The following is a 19,316-nucleotide window of genomic DNA, read 5'->3' as shown; positions in this document are numbered from 1 at the left end:
GCAAAAGAACGATGGATTTAACCCAGATCTCTTGACTGGGGGAGAATGTCTGCATTGTCAGCATTCCGTCCATCATATGTTTGTTGTAACACTTTTCGCCCTAAGTCGGATGGGTATTCCCAGACGTGGGACCCGTGCTCACTACGCCACTGGAGTCAAGCTATCCTGGCTGATGACGGCTGATAGCCAGAAACCGGTCCTAGGATGCTTGATTCCGGTCCAGGGAAGACATGGCTTGGCAGTTCGGGCTGGACTGTTCCCATGAGGCACAGGGTCAAGACTGATTTGCATATGGCCATGTCTAAACTGGGGTGGTGTAGTGGGCAAAAGAACGATGGATTTAACCCAGATCTCTTGACTGGGGGAGAATGTCTGCATTGTCAGCATTCCGTCCATCATTTGTTTGTTGTAACACTTTTCGCCCTAAGTGGGATGGGTATTCCCAGACGTGGGACCCGTGCTCACTACGCCACTGGAGTCAAGCTATCCTGGCTGATGACGGCTGATAGCCAGAAACCGGTCCTAGGATGCTTGATTCCGGTCCAGGGAAGACATGGCTTGGCAGTTCGGGCTGGACTGTTCCCATGAGGCACAGGGTCAAGACTGATTTGCATATGGCCATGTCTAAACTGGGGTGGTGTAGTGGGCAAAAGAACGATGGATTTAACCCAGATCTCTTGACTGGGGGAGAATGTCTGCATTGTCAGCATTCCGTCCATCATTTGTTTGTTGTAACGATTTGCATATGGCCATGTCTGAACTGGGGTGGCAGAGTGGGCTAAAGAACGGTGATGGATCAAACCCAGATCTGTTGACTGGGTGTGAGTGTTTGATTGGTTCTGATGCTCCGTCCATCACCACCCCCTTTTGTACCGCTTTGTTCGCCATAAGTTGGCAGGGTATGCTCAGACGTGAGTCCCTTGCTCACTTTGCCACTGGATTCAAGCAAGCCTGGCTGAAGACGGCTGAAATGCCAGAAACCGGTCCTAGGAAGCTTGTTTCCGGTCCAGGGAAGGCATGGCTTGGCAGTTCGGGCTGGACTGTTCCCATGAGGCACAGGGTCAGACTGATTTGCATATGGCCATGTCTGAACTGGGGTGGCAGAGTGGGCTAAAGAACGGTGATGGATCAAACCCAGATCTGTTGACTGGGTGTGAATGTTTGATTGGTTCTGATGCTCCATCCATCACCACCCCCTTTTGTACCGCTTTGTTCGCCATAAGTGGACAGGGTATGCTCAGACGTGAGTCCCTTGCTCACTTTGCCACTGGATTCAAGCAAGCCTGGCTGAAGACGGCTGAAATGCCAGAAAATGGTCCTAGGAAGCTTGTTTCCGGTCCAGGGAAGGCATGGCTTGGCAGTTCGGGCTGGACTGTTCCCATGAGGCACAGGGTCAGACTGATTTGCATATGGCCATGTCTGAACTGGGGTGGCAGAGTGGGCTAAAGAACGGTGATGGATCAAACCCAGATCTGTTGACTGGGTGTGAGTGTTTGATTGGTTCTGATGCTCCGTCCATCACCACCCCCTTTTGTACCGCTTTGTTCGCCATAAGTTGGCAGGGTATGCTCAGACGTGAGTCCCTTGCTCACTTTGCCACTGGATTCAAGCAAGCCTGGCTGAAGACGGCTGAAATGCCAGAAACCGGTCCTAGGAAGCTTGTTTCCGGTCCAGGGAAAGCATGGCTTGGCAGTTCGGGCTGGACTGTTCCCATGAGGCACAGGGTCAGACTGATTTGCATATGGCCATGTCTGAACTGGGGTGGCAGAGTGGGCTAAAGAACGGTGATGGATCAAACCCAGATCTGTTGACTGGGTGTGAGTGTTTGATTGGTTCTGATGCTCCGTCCATCACCACCCCCTTTTGTACCGCTAGTATAATGGTGGGCATTACTGGCATAATCTAGGCATCCGTGGTGCTATGGTGAGCATCCATTATGATATAATGGGGTAACCCACAATTGTCCTTGGACCTGGGTAACGATTGGTATATTGGAAACAACGGTCCTAGACTTCTTTAAAGCTACAATTCAGTTATGAAAAACATTCATTAGTCAAAGGGCATCCGGTACATATAAAATTACCATTGTATCATTAATGTACCACCATTTTCTTTACAATGCAAACAAGTATATCCTCAAAGACACAAAGGCACAAAATATCGCTCCAATAGGGACTGTTTATTATTTAGTTACTTTGATATCAGATCACCATATTCAATGCTCCAAATAGAGAAAGAGGTTGCTCCAAGGGGAGTGTGAAAAAGAAAAGTGCTCGTGAAGTAGGACAGATATAAAGGAGGGGCATCCAAAAGGCAAATTCAATAACTAATCAATTACACATTCTGGTATCCTTAGTAAAACTGGTCGTGGTTCATAGTGGCACCAGTTTTACAGATAGGTCAGTCCCTTATGGATTTACAAATATTCATTTCATGATTTTCTGATGATGCACATAGAACATTCATCTGTGAAAAGGCAGGCTGGGATGATGTCAGGTACAGGCCCACTGGGGGAGAGTGTCGACGTTTCGACCCTGGTGCAATGACGGTAATTTAGATCCTCTGCAGGCGGGTCTTCCTCAGGGGCTGTATCCTGACTATACCTCACCCTAGGTTGCCTCCCCTCCCCCCAACCCTGTAGCTTTAAAGTAGTCTAGGACCATTCTTTCCTATACCAATGGTGAGCATTCATGGCATATGACTGTAATACCTTGGAATTCAAAGTAGTCTGTCCATATGAGGTATTTGTACATGGGGGTACATGATGATAATGGCAAGCTGATCTTTTGAGACTGTGCATTTTTCGAAAACTGATATTTTAAAGGCAGTTTTAGTTTTCAAAAATGTGGTTTCTTTTGGAAAATTGAGTTTGTTTGCCCACAGTGGAAAGTAATATTAGATAGAAAAATGTGCATTTTCAGAAACTGGTGAATGATAATTCAAGCTGAACTGGGGAGACGTACTGCTGTGCTTATGTCCGTTGTGCCACTGGACATGTCAAGATTTGAATGTTACTTCATAAGTCAAGGGAAGGCATTTAATATTGAAGAACTTTTTCCCAGCATTTCTGCTGGTTACCGCACTTGGTATACTTGGGTGGTAACTACTGAAAATCTTGCTTTGGGTGGTCCTAGTGTAGTCACTATTTTACAGGTATAAAATTTGCTAGTAGCTCAGGAAGACTTTCCTTGAGCAGAAGTAGCTCTCACTACAGAAAAGGTTGGAGACCCCTGATGTAGATCTTGTGTAGCAGCTGCAATCTGGTGAGAAACTGCACACTCCACATCAATCAGACCTTCACAGCAATGGCTAGTCTTTTCATCTGTGTTTTTCACAAGTGCATTTGCATGTAAATACTCAAGCAACTTTGGTGATGCTGAAACACAGTATTTTGCAAAGTGTAACTCTGTGCTGCCTTTGTGTTGCTTTATTATGCTTGAAACTTCAGGCAGATAGCTACAATCCACTCTTTGTCCAGTCTGTGGTTCTGCACTCATCATCTTTGAGACCTCATTATGAGCTGATTTCAGAGAAACTGGCAATCTATACCTGGGCATCAGCTTTTGCAATAACACATTTGAGACTAACAGGATACAATATTGTGCAACTGAATTAGCATTTCTCTTTCCCAGGACAACAGTGACTCTCAATTGAGAAATTATATTGCATGTTATGGTAAGGGCAATCAATCTCGAATTTTGGGCTGAGGTAACTGCTGACAGCCATGAAACTTTGACAACATAATATATAGGAAGCACAGCATATGCTGCTCTTAATGTGTCATTCTTACCTTTCAAATATGGGCCATCTACAAAATGGTTGGGCTGAATCAGACGCTGATCATTAAAGTCTAATTTTGGTTTCAGGCAGAAATTCATGATATTTAAACATTTAGGTTCAGTTTGATGACAAACAATTTCATTTGCTGGCAGTAAGCTAAATACATTTGAATTTAGATATTTCTTGGGCACAGTATTTTCCCAAAACAACTCCACAAAGAAAGCAACCATTACAATAATTGGAAATGCCATTATTATAAACTCACTCTTTTTATGACTGACATCTACCACAGCTACTAAATTAAGGCAGCTGGGCATTTCTGTGACGTTGGGGTCAAGGGTCATTGGGAAATAAGTCACAGACCTTTGAAAGCATTCATGTTTTTGAACAGGCACTGAGAGAGCTCAGCCCTCCCTCTCACTGCACATTGGTGTATTTTCTTTTAAATAAACTTGCATTCCTAGTGCCGGGGCGCGACACCTTTTCACTTTCAACTCTAGGAATGTTTTTGTGCAATTGTTGTCCAATGGAAGCGGATCAGACACATCCTTGTGTGTCGGCCTCAGTAAAGGCTTAGCCACTAGGGAAAGGTTTAGCAACCACTCTCTACAGCAGCTAACCATTCCCAAAACTTCCTGACTTCTTTCTGAATTTGGGGTGGATTCATCTGGTAAATTATTTCCACTCTCTGTGGTGACATCTTTCTACCTCCCTTTCCAATTATGTGTCCCAGACATTCATTTTCTTTCTGACAGTACTCCTCACTAGCTTCATGCAATGGCAGTGTGACATGAACTTGGCAAAAATCAATAACAGTAAGCCATTCTTCAGCACATGGAATGTAAAAAAATATATTGGCTGGATTCGGTACCACAGGACAACATAAAAAAATGATGCTATTAATCTGCTCTAATCTGTTCTCTTCATTTAGTTTCTGCGAACCTGTGATCAGAAAGTTACATAAACTTCCAATCAATTCCATCAAAAATCCTTTTATTGGTAAAGTTCCTGCAACTGATGCTGTTCTTGAATACATGTCATCTAATTCTAATTTGAATAAGACATGCTCTGCACATTTTATTAATCTGACATCCTTCTCTATGAACTCTCTTATTTCTTCTTTTATCATTGCTTTCAAATCAGAAGGTAATTTTTCAACTGTCTTTTTCTGAAAACAATGCTACAGCTGTCTCTTGTTGAGCCATTTTAAAATGTACATCCTCATTAGGAATCTGAAAATTAACATTATCTGGTGTACAGTAATATGGGCTGTTTAATTTGCAAACAATTGTTTTCCTGTCAGGCCTTGTTTCTGGAAATAATTCACATTTGCTCTGGACAACTTATTTAAATTAATTTTAGCATTTTCCATATTTTGTGGGACAATTTGGGCTTCAAAAAGTTCTGCCATTGGTACCTGTTTCTGAACTGACATTTGCATTTGCTTAGCTGGCACCTCTTGCACCTGCATTTCACTCTGTGTTTGCACATTTCCTACTGCTACATCATGTTTAAATTTAAATGTCTTCTTCCAGTGCTCAAATCTGTCACAAAGATGGCAAAAGGACACTTTTTCCAGCAGTACAACAGCCATACCTGAATTTGCACAAACCAAAACACCTTTATTTCCATCCTGTGTAACACCAAATCTTCCTTGAGCACTTTTTACCTCTGCTTGTGAAACTTCACCCTGTACCACAATCTTATTCTCTGCAAACAGCTTTTTCTGAAAACGTTTCTGTGCAAACCTTCTCTGTACCATCATAGGTTTTTCTTCAAACTCTTTTGGCTTCATTCCCTGACCAGCACAATAGTAACCTTCATCCTTCAGATGCCATTCTATCAGCTTTTGCTGTATGCGCACACTGATCTGATCAGAAAATATTAAACCAATAACCAACTGAGTCGCAATGAATCCTATGCTAATGGCATCAGGACATTCTCTACCACTGTGTTGCTAAAACATTAAACACACACTTTCACAAAACTCATGAACCAATTTTTGCTCCTGTTTTGTTCTATTAATCTTTACCCAATTAACATATTTTCCTGGCACTCTGCCCTTCAGAAAAGTAATCGCTGCTTCATTTTTCTCAACAACAAGAGAAACTGATGGTGCATTCATGCAAATATTTTTCACTGTCTCCTCACTTGGCCTTTGCACCGCAACTTTAGATTCAAACCATAATTTAGTTTGCATGGCAGTGTCAAAAATCATTTCCAAATGAATACACAACTCCTTTAAAATTTCGATAAATCCATCAACTTGTGGGTACCACGGCATAAGTTTGTCTCTCAATTTCGGGAATGTGTTCAGAAATTCTGCAAGTTCACTTTTGTTCCGTGGCACATGAACATGCACTTCTCCCACCATTTTTCTCAATGAGCAAGCAAAAGCTTCTCCCTCATTCTGCTTATTATTTTCCTCAACTAAATCTGGTGGTTTCTTTTTCTTATCCAGTTTCCTTGCTAGGTCTGGTGGTTTCTTTTTCTTATCCAATTTCCTTGCTAGGTCTGGTGGTTTCTTTTTCTTCTCATGTTTTCTTGTGCACTTGTCTCCTAATTTCTCAAATCCATTACATTTAAAAATATATTTTGTTTCTGCAATGTGCAATTGCATTCCTGAGGAACACATTGTCTCATTTGCCTCTTCATTCATGTGTACCCTGAAGTTTTTCTGAAATGGAAAACTTCCTGAAACATAAATTTCATATTTTTGAGCCAAATCGGTCAGTCTACCATGTGTAGTTACTGCACATGTATTTGTTTCCTTACTCAGGGAAACTAATTCTTTTTCCTGACACTGGTTCATATTTTCATGATTTAAATAGCAAGGACGGTTAATTTCTTCATGCTCAAATGTTGAATTTAAAACACTAAGCTGTTTCTCTTTTTCTGGGTTAATTTGTTCCCCCATGCTTTCTATCTTTTTAATTACTGCTGCTTCCTCAAAGTAGGTTTGAAAAATCCCATCTTCAAATATATTCATTTTATCCTGGGCTGTGGGTGCTGTAAACACCATTTTTTCCCCATCTTTCAATGCTTGGTCTGTCTGGGGTAATTTCTGTTCAATAATCTGTGCATTCTGAGTTTCTGAAATAAACCCTGACATATTTACTCCTTCTACAACTCCTTGAACTTTTTGAGTAGGGCCCATATTAATTTGGACTGTCACAATTTGTCTAGGCACTGTCTGTGCATCTGCAGTTTATAGTTTTTTCACTGAATCAGTCACATTTAAAGCAGTAACACCTGGAGGTGTCACTGTCAGTGCTGAATCAACAGGTAGTGGGTCAATCTGAAATGTCTGCACATCTCTCTCATTCTGTATTTCTCTCTGTTCAACAGAAGCAGTAGCCACTGTAGTACTTACTGGTACTATTTTCAGTATTTTTAATGGGAACCACATAAAGGGGCGGACATTCAGATAACAATGCATCCATTATCCATTATTTCATCCCCTAAATCATTATTCATTTGAAGCTTTTTATCATCATTAATTCCTGTTGGAAGGCGCGATCTCAGGGGGGTTACAGAACACGTTTCTGACCACCCAGTGACCCACCTCTCCCAGAACCAGGCCAAGCACCGACGGGGAGGCCCTTCCAGGAAGGGGTCTCGTACTTTAGGATCGCACTCGCTGAGCTGGCACTATTTGACAAAGGGACACCACACAGTAGGTTTAGTAGACAGAGATCTTTATCTAAGATTCTTTGGATCTTTATGATCCGCAAGGTAGAATTTGGTCAATACAACAAGCTTGGTAATTCCTTGACAAAGGGGGTTGGGGTAGTGGGACAGTTCTAGGTTCAGATTCAATGCCGAGTATCCTTCGCACAGCTCTCAATCCTCGAGCCGGGGGACAAGGTACAGTCTTGGGTCCAGCCGGACCAGTGTATTCTCGAGCCGCGACCATGTCCGCAGGGCTCCGGTAGGAAGGAACTGTCGATCGGGAGATCTTCGGGGAGCCGCGATTCACTCGGCAGGCTCAGCCGGTCTTAGAGTTGGGGGGAGCCGCGAGTCTCTCAGCAGGGCTCCGATGGTCTTAGGGTCAGGGGGAGCCGCGAGTCTCTCAGCAGGGCCCCGGTGTTCTTAGTGTTCTCGGGAGCCGCGACAACGTCAGCAGGGCTCAGATGGTTTCCAAGGATCAGGTAGCGTCCTTCTTTCCAGTTTCGTCGAGCCCCGACCAGGTCCGCAGGGCTCTCTTAGTTCCAGGTCTTCTCTGCCCCAGTCTCCTCAGCCCCCCTGTTATACGCTTTCTTCTCTTTGAAGTCCGGCATCCTCACAGAGAGGGGTCTTGGCGTCTGGGGGCGGTGTGTCGGGATTTCCTGCCGCTCGGCTCTTTGATCCTTTCAAGTTGGGCCGGGAGGGACTCCAGACACCCAGCATGCGGGGAGCCAGCTCCCTGGGGGCCCGGAGGGTGATCGAAACTCTCTATTGAGAGGAGGTAAGAGGTGTGACAGAGACTACTCCTCCCGGTCTTGCTTGGGGGGGTTCTCTCTCCTTCGGCCGGGCATGGCGCGTTTAGGGTCTCGGTTTCGCTGGGGGCCCGGGCCGGCCATCGGGACATCGGGACATGGTGGCTAGGGGTCTTCGGTGGCTACGGGGTGGGGAGGCCGGGCGACTATAACCAGGGACCAGTGGTGGTGTATGGGTTGGGTTGGGGTGCTAATGGTCATGGAGGCCCACGCCATGAGGCCGGGCCCCACAATTCCCTTCTCCTGCATCTGGTGCTTTACCTTTTTATCCTCACTTGCTTTGTCTCTTGCTGCTTTTTCCCACATGCTTAAGGCCTCAAATTGTGCAGCTCTAGATGATGTCTCTCTTTCACATAACACTTCCCTTAATTTGTCAGTAACTTGCAATTCAAAAGTACCATCTTTAGGAAACCTCAAAGGACCCTCTTTTTCAGTAAACTTGCACCATTGGTAAACCCACATACATGAATTTTGTCCCAAATTCGTAGACATAAAATGCACAGGTGTTCCTTCAGGAGCATCCCCAACAAAAAAAGAATTTTTCACTTTACCTCCAAACAGCTTCTTTAAACCTTTAAACAATTCCATTTCTGCAATATTTTAATGCAATTTATTTTCACCAATCCTGCCACAATTGACAGTTTCAGTCTGTTTAACTCCTGCTACTGACCCCTTCTTTTTAAACAGGGCTCACTACACACCCACTGTCTCGTCCAGTGCCAGCGTGGCCCTTTGGGACGTCAGTTTTCCTCCTGCTACTAGCCCTCCCTTTACAAAATCTTACGGCAATCTTTTTCTTACGTTCTCTTTTACTCAAAATCTGTTAGTAATGACATAAAAACGCCACCATTATCTGTTTCGCTAACAAAAGGATAGTCTTGACCTTTTTCACAAGAATTCCGTCTTTCCCGAGAGCAGCGAACAATCTGCCCTACTACGGAATCATTACATCCGTTGATAAAGTAGCACTTCCCTCTACTTTACCCTTCTAGCGAGGATTAGCTAACCGTTTCTCTAGAAATAAAACACCTGTTGGAGACCCAATGCTCCTGAGAATTAAAACCAGAGTTTCACAATTAACCTGAATGCTATTTCATTTACACACATTCATACAGAAAATGTAGTTCATTCACACAGAATCCTGTCTTTCCCGAGAGCAGCGGACAATCTGCCCTACTACAGAATTATTACACTTGTTAATAAAGTATCACTTCCCTCTACTTTATCCTTCTAACAAGCTTAGGGAACACCTATTACCTTTCCAGTCATAAGCGTAATCAGAGTGTCTTTTGGACTCCTGGTACTTAAGACCAAAATTTCACAGGTGGCCTTCGCTACCCATATACTTCTTTCATACAGAAAATATCCCTAATAGCAACACTCGACGATGTTAACTATTCGAACCCAGACAATACGTTGTGCAACTTCAATCGTCACACGTTTTCCCAGTGTACCTACAGGGCACAATAATTCCGTCTTTACCGAGAGCAGCGAACAATCTGACCTACTAGGGAATCATTACAAATATCCGACTTCCTACATCCCAGAAGTCTTCAAAAACAACATAAAATGCAACACGACTCAACATAGAATGTTAGTACATAAATCAATAATCAATAAATCTATCCTATGAAATTACCAATTCAATCAATAAAACAAAATAAAAAACATCAAGTCAAAATGAGCAAAATGTCATCCACAGTCAAAACCCTTACTATTTTCCAACACCACAAAAACATACCTGCAAGTACATTAACAGCATTTCACAACCCTATTAATACTCACACCACTCCAGCAATCTCCTTCTTGTATCACCTTTCCAGTACTGCTTTGCCAGTCTTCAGGTTCTGAGCACAGGAATCAGGAATCAGGACTTTATCTAACTTGGGCAATTATTTTCTAGCACTAGGCATTAAACTAACTATGCTCCTTTTGGTGATGGCACTAACCTTAACTCTGCTACCAAAAACTGATCCAGCGGTAATTACCTGGTAATTTCCCTATTCAAAACCTCATTACCTATGGTTTACCGCTGTAAAGGGTGAAAATGATGGACCTTTTGATGACCGTGTTTCACCAAACAGGAGACTTTACATAAATATGAAAATTAAATGCAAACAATATTAGAGGCAATAATGAGAGTGGTGAGTTATTTTAAAGGGTTTTATTTTAAGTCAAAAGTTAAGGTTCTCTGACTCTTTATTCATTAGTCAAATATCAATCAGGTTACAGAATTGAAAAATAGGAAAAATAGCATTAATACAGAACATATTACAGTCTGCCTATAAGCATCACATATAGGAAGGGAAATGTGGCGCAAATTGTCAGTCAAAACTCTTAAACAGTTTCTAAGAAAAAGAATAAGTCTTACAAGGTTAGTCAATAATTAATAATGGCAAAAATCTCCCATAAAGAGAAATAAATGCAGTTTAGCACCTAAAATCTAAATCTGTTCTGATCCTTTCAGCTCTCTCTCTCTGCCTCTCTGTGCTAGTCTGTGTCTCTGTCTCAAGCTGCACAATAGCCCCCACAGAATGCAGCCCCTCCCCGTCTCTGTGTCCAGCACAGAAACTGGGCCTTGCCCTCAGAAAAAAAGAAAAAAAAGAGGCACTCCTCCCACTTGTAAGCCATATTTCAAGTAAAAGTTCACGTGCTCGGTCCTCATAGCTGATCCAATCAGAACTTCAAGACACATCATCTCCCCATGGGGTGACTGGATACGTCATTAATCAGGTGTGTTCTTGTTCAAATTTCAGTCTTGTGATTTATGAAAAAAAAGTGTGCTCTTCTCTCCACGTTTAAACAGGCTACAAAAGTATGCAACATAGTGAAGGTCGAACGGAAACCGGAGGCAGGATTTATTAACAAAGCCCTTTCATTGAAAGTTGGTAGGGAAGAGGAGTACATTCCATTAAGGGCAAAAAACTACAGAGAGCTGAGTCCACTAAAGCAAACTAAAATCATGTGGTTTTGTAACACTGTGACACACAATTCAGCACATTTCTACTCTTGCAAAAATACATGATGCCATTTTGAAAGTACAAATACATTTTCTAAATTAATGTGCATTCTATAGTGAGATTACATGTGGATTAATCACATATAAACATGGCTGTTCAACTAATTAAGCATGTTTTCACATGAAAGCACCTCCAAACTGAATCATTCTGATCAGGCCCTATGTTTTCATCTTGCCTGCGCCACAATCTGCGTGCCATTTTAGAGCTCATGTCTGCAGCTTTTTGTCATATAATAATGCATACATTTTATAGGTGAAATCTAAGCTCCATCACCACCATGGACAAATAGGTGGAACTGCATGTCTAGCGCCTCTTGCCACGTACCTCCAGCCTTCTGTCGCATGGCTCCTCTACATCACCACGATTTGTGCCTGTGGCTGTTGAGCTGCACGAACTGTGCCTCCTGCTACTGGTCTCTGGCACGGTCATGCTACTCATGCTCGATGCCTCCTCACTACCCTCCTCCCCTTCCAAGTTGCTGGCACTCAATGTCCCAGACTGTAGATGTTCCACAGCAGTGGTCTTTTGCCTAAGGCCTTCGCAACATCTCCGCAGAAATGTCCTAGGTCTATCTGCAGTGACACGGAGCAGCGTGACAAGACAGCAGTGCTGTTGCAGAGCTTGGTGATGGCCCTAGTCTTCGCAGAAGAACGAAGCAAGCTCTGACGATGCCTCCTGCGCTCACTGCGTTGTCCAGCTAGGACGGCACGGGTGAGCTCCTGTAGGCACTTCTTAATTTCCTGACTCCCCTCTGCTACAACTGTGGTTAGGTCACTCACACAGTCTGTCATCGTGCTCATGTTTTTGGCCAGTTTGGAGATCTGAAGGTTCATTGTTCCCATATATCTCCCCTGCAGGCGCTGAACACGTAGCATCTGGGACTCTACCCAACCATAGACATTTGGAAGCTGTCCTGATTCCGCCACAATACTGCTCATGGACCTGCGCCACTGTCTGACTCGGTCACGTGCTGGTGTTTTAGCTGGCGGAGGAACACGTGTCTGGCTGGGAACTCTTGTGGGTGCTGGGCTCTGCTCTGTTTCCATTACCTGCAGTGTGGGGACATGTGCCCTGCGTTTTGGTGGTGGTGTTGGTGGTGCTGGTGGTGTGGATTGAGGGTCCAGCGAAGTCTCTCCATCTGTCTCTGCCGGTGTCTCCGAAATGATGAGGCGCTCGCTGTCATCTGAGTCCACCGGAGATGCATCTGTGTGTGAAACAGTGCATTGTTTTTTATTTTGTTACTCTATCTGTTTATCATTTAGCCTACTTTTCACATAATAAATAACATATTTAAACACACTGTCGGACATGTACTGCTGGTGTAATTTCTTGCGCATTGGTGATTATCCATGCACACTGACATGACTACAACTCCCATGATGCAATTCGTATGTGAGGGTATATGTGTGATAAACTTCTTCCTGCACACTGTGATTAGCCTGGGGGGATGGGCATGGGTATACAATATGCAGCGTATTAGCGCAGGCATGCATCTTACCTTGTTGTGTGGTTGCTGCGCCGGAGGTGTCCATTTGGATGACTCCCACGACTGCCTCAGGCTCAATAGTCCCTTCAATGAGGTCCTCCAGGGCTGTGTTGGTGGGTAATTTGGATGGCCCCCCTCCTGTGCCAGCTGCTTCCTTCAACCTTTCTGCTATGCGCTCCTTTGCACGTTTCCTGAGGTCGTACCACCTCTTCTTCAGCTCGTCAATGCTCGTCAATGCTGCGGTGCGTGACTCCCACAGCATTTACCTTCTCCTTGATGCGCAGCCATATTTTGCGCTTCTCAGCGTCTGGCACCTTCAGGGACAACTTTCCAAAAAGTTTGTCATGCTTGCTGCTCACCCCCTCTATCAGGTGTTCCAGTTCCCTATCAGAGAACTTTCTCTTCCTCTTCCTGGGCGTGTCAGTTGTCTTTGCAGCATTGTTGTCCATCCTGGGTAGGTGTAGTGTAGCTGGGTTGTAAGGGTGAAGTCTCTCGGGTCAGCTTCAGTCCTCTGCCTCCTCCTCTGAGCTCCTCAGGGCACTAAATGAAGCATGGGCTGGATGACTTCCTGGTTGTGATGTCATCAGCCTGCTTCAGGAGCGACCCGTTTTTTGCGAATTCGCAATTTCCGAATTCGCTATTACCGAAATCGCTAATACCGAATTCGGTAATAGCTAATATCTATTTTAAGGAATTGCTATCGAATTTTTTTGCAATTTTTACCGATTCGCTAAAAGTTACCGAATCTGTACATGCATCCCAAAAAACGATTCCTTATTTGTGATTCCTTATTTGTCGCTAATAAGTAATCGCTCTACCGATTTTTGATGCATGTGCGACTTATAAAGTACTCAATGCTACTTTTTGGTTTATGTACACTACATGACAACTTTCTAGGTCAACTGTCTACTATGGGATGATATATTGACTTTGGGTTCATTTTATTTTTTTTCATTTTTATTTTAAAAAGTTTTATATAGCGCTAATTTGACCCGTGGGTATCAGAGCGCTTTACATACACACAGTAAAGACATAAGAAAAGTGCACTACATGGTAGTAAGGCGGCAAGAAAGCAAAACAGAGATAAACAATTCAACATGAAAAATAGGTAAACAGTGCAGGGGAGGGAGAGAAAACAAACGAAGGTGGCTAACACAGTCCGGTCACCGACTATCCTTGAATGTCAAGAGAGAGAGGAGTGCACTCGGATATTGAAGTCTAGGTTCGTTGATGTTGGATGGGGAAGTATTTGTTGAGGAGATGGAGTTTCAAGTCCCTTTTGAAACAGGAGAAGGCGGGGTTGCATCTGAGACCCACTCAACTGTCAACTGCAGCACAGACACCCCTCACCATGGGAGAGTGTCAGAGGTAGTACTGGGGCCCGGGAGACCCTCTCGGGTGCGGCTGAGACAAACTAACATGGGTGAGTGAGTGTCAGAGGGATTGCTTGAGCTCACAAGACCGTCTCCAGGTGCAGAAGATACACCCTCACCATGGAAGATCGTTAGATGTACTTCTCGAGCCCATGAGATGCTCTACGGGTGCAACAGAAACTGCCCCCTACCGTAAGAGAGTGCCAGGCGTAATACTGAGGTTCCTGAGGTCCGCTCAGTGAGCTTCAGAGAGTCCTTCAGCAGCGGATAGTGTTTGAGGGAGGGCTGGAGCCCAGGAGACCTTCTCCCAGTGCCGCAAAGACTACCCACTCAGCAGAGGAGACTGTCAGAGGTACTGCTGGAGTCCAAGAGCCCCCCTCAGTGTGCCGAAGAGACCCCTTTAGAAGGAGAGAGTGTCAGACCCATTCCAGGAGCAGCAGAGACACCGTCCCAGCAGAACTGCTAGACTCCATGAGACCCCTTAGTGTGAAGCAGAGAGACCGCTTCAGAGGGAGAGAGTGTCAGAGATGTTGCTAGAACCTACGAGACCCCATCAGTGTGCAACAGAGATCCCTTCCGAAGAAGAGAGTGTCAGATGGTGCTACAACCGGTGAGACCTCCCCAGTGTGAAACAGAGACACCCCTCACCATAGCAGAATCTCCGGGCTACTGCTGGAGGCATGAGACCCACTCCATGTGCTGCTGAGATGCACACCCCCATGCGATACTCCTACCCCGAGAGAAGAGACCGCCCTTCATGCTGAGAGGGTTTTTAGACACCCAGCCCTCTCTGCGGCCCCCATTTGCCTACTATTGACAATGAATGTGTATGCTAATGATGGTTACTGACAAACCTAGCATGCTCCTCGACCAAGGACACACCGCGGGTCTGATCCTACTCGACCTCTTGACAGCGTTCAACACCGTCTCCCACTGCAAACTCATCGCCAGACTCTGCGACGCCGGAATACAGGGAACCACCCTCGACTGGATCCGCTCCTTCCTCACCGGCAGAACCCAAAGAATCAGACTGCCACCCTCCCTCTCCGAAGCAACGGAAATTAACTGCGGAGTACCCCAAGGATTGTCGCTCAGCCCCAAGCTCTTCAACATCTACATGGCCCCCCTCGCCACCATTGTCAGACAGTATGGACTCAGCATAGTATCCTACGCCGACGACACCCAGCTCATCCTCTCTCTCACCAAGGACCCCATCACCACCAGGCTCAACTTCCAGGAGGGAATGAAGGACGTCGCATCCTGGATGAGCAGCAGCTGCCTGAAGCTCAACTCGGAGAAGACAGAGGTCCTCATGCTCGGACCCTCCCCCAGTGCATGGGACAACACCTGGTGGCCCATCACCGTTGGCAGCCCTCCCATCCCCAGGGAACACGCCCATAACCTCGACATCGTACTTGACTCCTCCCTCTCCATGACCCGACAGGTCAACACCGTCACCTCTAGCTGCTTCAACACCCTCCGCATCCTCCGAAAGACCTTCAAATGGATTCCCCCAAATCAAGGAAGACCGTCACACATGCACTCATAACCAGCAGACTGGACTACGGAAACGCCCTCTATGCTGGGATCAACAAGTCCCTGCTCCGCAAACTCCAGACCATACAGAACACCGCAGCCAGACTTGTCCTCTGCATCCCTCGACATGAGCGCATCACCCAACACCTGCATAACCTCCACTGGCTCCCCATAGAAAAGAGAATCACCTTCAAGATACTCACCCACGCCTACAAATGCCTTCACAACACCGGACCCAAATACCTCAACAAGAGAATCTCCTTCCACACACCCAAGCGAAACCTTCGATCCACCGACCTCGCCCTTGCCATAATCCAGCGGATCAGCAGAGCCAGACCATGGGGAAGAGCTTTCTCCTACATCGCGGCCTAGACCTGGAACAAACTCCCAATCGACATCAGATGTGCCCCCTTCCTGAACATCTTCAGGAAGACACTCAAGACCTGGCTCTTCGACTGAATGGAGCTGTTTAAACCTCCCCCCGCCTCCAGCGGCTTGAGACCCTCACGGGTGAGTAGTGCGCTTACAATTCCCCTGATTGGTTGGTTGAATAGCAACAATTTGGGAATATTCAATACCTAGTTTTTATATATGTGCATTGTTATTTAAATGGGTATCCTTTTTCTAATTATGTTTTCTCTAGCTTTATTTTTTAGTATTGTTTCAAATACTTTAACTTTTCTTTATTATTCCTGATTTATTTATCAAATTCTAACCATTCACGATCTTTGGCCAGCATAATTGATGATATTTTAAGACATGCATAGTCTCGGTGAGAGGTTCCTTGAGATCAGGGGTCTCCAACCTTCTCTGTAATAAGAGCTACTTATGTTCATTACAAATCACCCGGGTCTACCAATGTTATCAGTGTTGTAGTAGTTACCACATCCAATAGGATTATATTTGAGGCCACTATATGCAAGATACAAGCAGTTATCATCGCAACTGGCAGGAATGGTTGCTTGCAGTAATGCAAAAATTACTTTTTCAATGTGGAATGCCTCTACATGGGTAATGCATGGCTGCAATGCCCCTGACAGGCACTAAGGTAATACTATTAGTAATAGATCTCCCCAATACTGTATGAGTTATCAATCAAATATCAGCTTTAAATATTTCTTAAATCCAACAACGTTTCTCCAAACAACTGCCTATAAGGTCTAATAATACATACATTTTTATCTCAAATACACCTTCTTAAAAGTTTGCATACATACATTTGTGCAACCAAACAAATACTTTGAATTTAGTAGGCTTGGTTGAACACAATAGAGTTACTTATAGGTAGCTATATTGCTACCAGTAGCTCATGAGCTACGTGTTGGAGAAGCCTGCTTTAGATGCTGCTCCCAATACACTGTCTTTGATTGTACGGCATAGACAACTGTTGCAGGCCCACAGTTTCTGGCTATTGATAATAATCGAATGTATTCTTTATTTTTATTCATATTTCTGAGGTACCCACTAATTGGAATTATTCACGATCATCGGTCAGTTACTCTGACAAATTCCGAGACACATATAGGGGCCGATTTCGATCCTGTATATTTTTTTCCCGTACGACTCGTATCGGTAAATTTTTCCATACAAATCGTACAAGTCCCGTCCGACCCGTGAAGTACGATTCGTACGGGAAAAATACAACTTTTCCCGATCTGATTTGTACGGATCGGCCCGATCCGTACAAATTGGATCGGGAAAAGTTGTACGAGACGGACCTGGACACTTTTCCGTACAAATTGTAAAAATGCAGTCCGACCGTACTAGTACGATCCAGACCGGCTTTCCAATTTACGATTTGTACGGAAAACGTCCTGTACACGGGGATTGCCATTACCCGCTACGAAGCGAACTTTGTACGACTCGTATCCCGGGAAAAGTTGTTCCCGGGGTGCGAGTCGTACAGGGGTACGAGTCGTACAGGCATACACCCCAGTGCGTTGTGTATGTACGGTGCGTACCCCCAGTGCGCATGTACTGTGCGTACCCCCAGTGTGCATGTACTGTGCGTACCTCCAGTGCGCATGTACTGTGCGTACCCCCAGTGCGCATGTACTGTGCGTACCCCCAACATCGCGTACCCCAACATCGCGTACCCCAACATCGCATATGTACGGTGCGTACATACGCGATGTTGGGGTATGCAATGTTGGGGTACGCGATGTTGGGGTATGCGATGCCGGGGTTACCACAGTACATACGTGATGTTGGGGTATGCGATGTTGGGGTTCGCGATGTTGGGGGTACGCACAGTACATACGCGATGTTGGGCTATGCAATGTTGGGGTACGCGATGTTGGGGTACGCGATGTTGGGGGTACGCACAGTACATGCGCACTGGGGGTACGCACAGTACATGCGCACTGGGGGTACGCACAGTACATGCGCACTGGGGGTACGCAACGTACATACACAACGCACGGGGGTGTATGCCTGTATGACTCATACCCCTGGGGACTCTGCTTTTACGGCTGTTTTTGGCTCCCGTAAGAAAAGAGCCATACGGAGTGCCGTAGGGACGAATCGTACTTGCTGGGCCGGAAACCGCTGCTTAAATACGTACAGACGTCGCGTACAAGCTGTTACGGATCAGAATCGTTGGTTTATTTTAGCCGTATGGTCTTTTGTACGATTTGTATAGAAAGAGGCTTTCTGTACGAATCGTACTTCCTAGGTTGTAAGAAAATTTTACCGGGTACGAGTCGTACGGGGAAAACGCTCCATACAATGATTTGTAAAGCCTTTTTCCAGGATTGGAATCGGCCCCATAGTGTCTCTTCGATTTTTATACCATCTGTGAACAGTGCCTTCACAGATGCTGCTCTTTACATGCCGGCATTGTTTGTACGGCTTCTCTAATCAATTTTGACCTGTAATTCCAGGTAGCAGAGTACACCCTAATTATTCCTTTATTAATCTTCATCATTTTTTATATTCCTGGTGCACTCATTAACTTTAATTACTGATGATTAATCGGTCCGTAAGTTTGACAATTCCTGAGACACACATAGTCTTTCTGTGGTCTCTATACCATCAGTGAGCAGTGCCTTTTTAGACGCTGCTCCCGACACACCAGCATTGTTTGTATTGCGTCCAAAATTGATGCAAGCTTGTAGTTCTAGGTAGGTGAGTACCTCCACTTTTGACTCAGACTTATATTTTGAAGATTTATATAACTTTTCTAAGAAAGAATTTGTGGGTTTTTTCATTTTCATTAGATATTAAAATATTCTTCTTTTGGCCCGCCATTGAGTCTGTATCGGCATTCATGTGAGGGCCAAGATTTGTTACGATGCCCACCTCCATCTTACTTCCACTACCTTTAAGACTGGCTAGTTCTGCTTTATTCATTTCTTTTTGGTTGAGTTTACCGGTTTTTACTCCAGTTTTCATTATTTTTTCTTATTGATCACTAGAACTCCTGACTCATTCAGAGCGTTCTTGATTACATTTATTCTTCTACTGGCCACAAATTCATTAGCCTATTTTCGTGAATAAGATTTTAAACAAGTAGGTTCTTTTTCAATGTGATCACGTAAGGGTTTTATGCTATGAAAGACCTATGTAGGCACTATTGGTGTAAAATAACTTGGTGTTTTTTCTTTTATTTATTTCATTTTTAAATGCATGACCTGGTGAACAC

At 44.7% G+C, this 19,316-nt stretch overlaps 1 protein-coding gene across 1 annotated transcript; it reads right to left on the bottom strand.

The window, feature by feature from the left end:
* Positions 1 to 5,107: 5,107 nt before the first annotated feature.
* Positions 5,108 to 10,862, bottom strand: LOC146799380 (uncharacterized). The gene is made up of 2 exons (XM_085628070.1): positions 8,490 to 10,862; positions 5,108 to 7,283 (listed from the first exon to the last, which is right to left on the bottom strand). The coding sequence occupies exon 2, from the start codon at positions 6,935 to 6,937 to the stop codon at positions 5,738 to 5,740; it is 1,200 nt and encodes a 399-aa protein (XP_085484196.1). The 5' UTR covers positions 6,938 to 7,283; positions 8,490 to 10,862; the 3' UTR covers positions 5,108 to 5,737.
* Between the last annotated feature and the right edge of the window lie 8,454 nt (positions 10,863 to 19,316).

This window comes from Triturus cristatus, chromosome 9, assembly GCF_964204655.1.
Source record: "Triturus cristatus chromosome 9, aTriCri1.1, whole genome shotgun sequence".
Taxonomy (NCBI): domain Eukaryota; kingdom Metazoa; phylum Chordata; class Amphibia; order Caudata; family Salamandridae; genus Triturus; species Triturus cristatus.
The sequence above is the reverse complement of the archived record's forward strand: the minus strand, read 5'-3'. Positions and strand labels throughout refer to the sequence as shown.